This window comes from Buceros rhinoceros, unplaced genomic scaffold, assembly GCF_000710305.1.
Source record: "Buceros rhinoceros silvestris isolate BGI_N320 unplaced genomic scaffold, ASM71030v1 scaffold7279, whole genome shotgun sequence".
In the NCBI taxonomy this organism is placed as follows: domain Eukaryota; kingdom Metazoa; phylum Chordata; class Aves; order Bucerotiformes; family Bucerotidae; genus Buceros; species Buceros rhinoceros.
Window position 1 is genome coordinate 64,491 of NW_010433188.1, and position 1,634 is coordinate 66,124.

The 1,634-nt window shown below is 45.8% G+C and overlaps 1 protein-coding gene across 1 annotated transcript in view; it reads left to right on the plus strand.

Annotated features, from left to right (window-relative positions):
• Nucleotides 1-575: 575 nt before the first annotated feature.
• Nucleotides 576-1,634, plus strand: part of PAG1 (phosphoprotein membrane anchor with glycosphingolipid microdomains 1) — a 13,529-nt gene continuing 12,470 nt past the window's right edge. Inside the window, exon 1 of the mRNA XM_010144017.1 lies at nucleotides 576-700. Within this exon, the coding sequence (XP_010142319.1) occupies nucleotides 576-700 (125 nt within the window). The remainder of the gene's footprint in view (nucleotides 701-1,634) is intronic.

The following is a 1,634-nucleotide window of genomic DNA, read 5'->3' on the forward strand; positions in this document are numbered from 1 at the left end:
CTTATTTGTCGCTGTTACTTTAAGCCCTGGGTCACACGCAGGCAGGAGACATTGCGAGAGAAGGAGGTGGGGGTGAGCACCTCTTGCAGCTCTCCTTTTGGCTTGTCAACTTTGCAGAAGCTGTAGCTCATTTTGAAAGCTTGCTTTTCAATAAAGTTGACGAATACCACTGCAAAATAGACCACTCTGTCCGTCGAAGCGGATTTATAAAATTCCGTTCAAAATACGAGTGCAGAGGTGCTGTATTAACTTCTGTTCGTGTTGAGACTGTAGATGGGTAACAGCTCGCGTTAATATTTGACAAGGTTTGTTCTGTGTCACCGTCAGAAACAAAACTGAGAATCTCATTGGCTGGCTGGCTTGTACTTGAAACTGGGGTTTTTTGTAAGATCTGGATTTGAAAATCTCTCCTGCCAGATTTGTAGCCATCAGATGCATTATCTTAAAAATGTTTATTAACCTGTAATGGTGTTTTTCTTTCTGCAGAAACAGAAGGTGTGCGCACAGCACAGATGCCAGCCTTCTCCAAGGAATAACCTCTTTATCCCCCAGCGACGGCAGCTCCTGCTAGTACCATGGGGCCAGAGGGTGGTTTCTTAGGCAGTGGACAGGTCCACGTCATCCTGTGGGGAAGTTTGGCAGCCATGACAACACTCCTGTTCCTCACCTTCCTCATCTTCCTCTGCTCCAGCTGCAACAGGTAAGGCTCAGGAGCTTGGCAGGCAGTAACGATTCTTGAGTCAAATAGTGCGGGGATTGAAATAGCTTCACCAATAACCTTCACTAATAGTTAGCAAGAAACACTGAGGACTTAGGTACAGAAATTTAAAAAGCATAGTACAAAATTTCCAGAGCAAACCTGAATTTGAACACTTCTGTTCACTTGAAAATCTAGTATTTTTTTTTCTGCTGCTGTGAAGGAAAGGCGCTGTTGTATTGTCTAGGTGCTTTCTCCAAAGCCGAAGCCTGGAACGCAGGTGGACACTGCCTGTCAGCAGATCACATGGCTGCTCTGAAACTGAGAAAATTAGGTGGGCCAAGTAGGACCAAGAAAGTTTAGGTGAAAGGGAAAGGAAAACAATTTCCATGTGTTTCAGCTTGTATTTGGCCATTCCTGAAAAGTAGGGAGTTGATTCTGCTGTTCAAGCCAAAATGAGTAAGAATCAAAGTGATACTAATTAGCACCTTGTACTTAGACCTTAGACCTTGTTTTCTTCTCCATAAGAGGGTTCTAGTTCACCGATACAGACACTTCTACTGACTTTGTTTATTCACATTTCAAGGCCCCTTTGTGACACGTAAGCTGATCCCTGCTGATTGCACAGGGGAGCTGGGCAGCCTGTGCCCGATGCTCGGTGCCCTTCCACCAGGTCAGACCCTTCGTGATGAGGAACGGGGTTGCTGCAGTCCATGTGGCTACATTTTGCCAGCATAGCTCAGTCAGCTGAGTGTATGGAGGGAAAAAACCCTCATCCGTAACTCAGTGCAGCAGCAAAATCTTTGGTTTGGACTCTCATGCCTTATAGGAGCGTGTTCTTGCAGCCATTCAGCGTTAAGAGCGTTGAGGAAGCCGTGCAGCCCTAAAATACACTGTATTGGCCTACGGTGTGTCTACAGTGGAAGGCTCTGTTTTT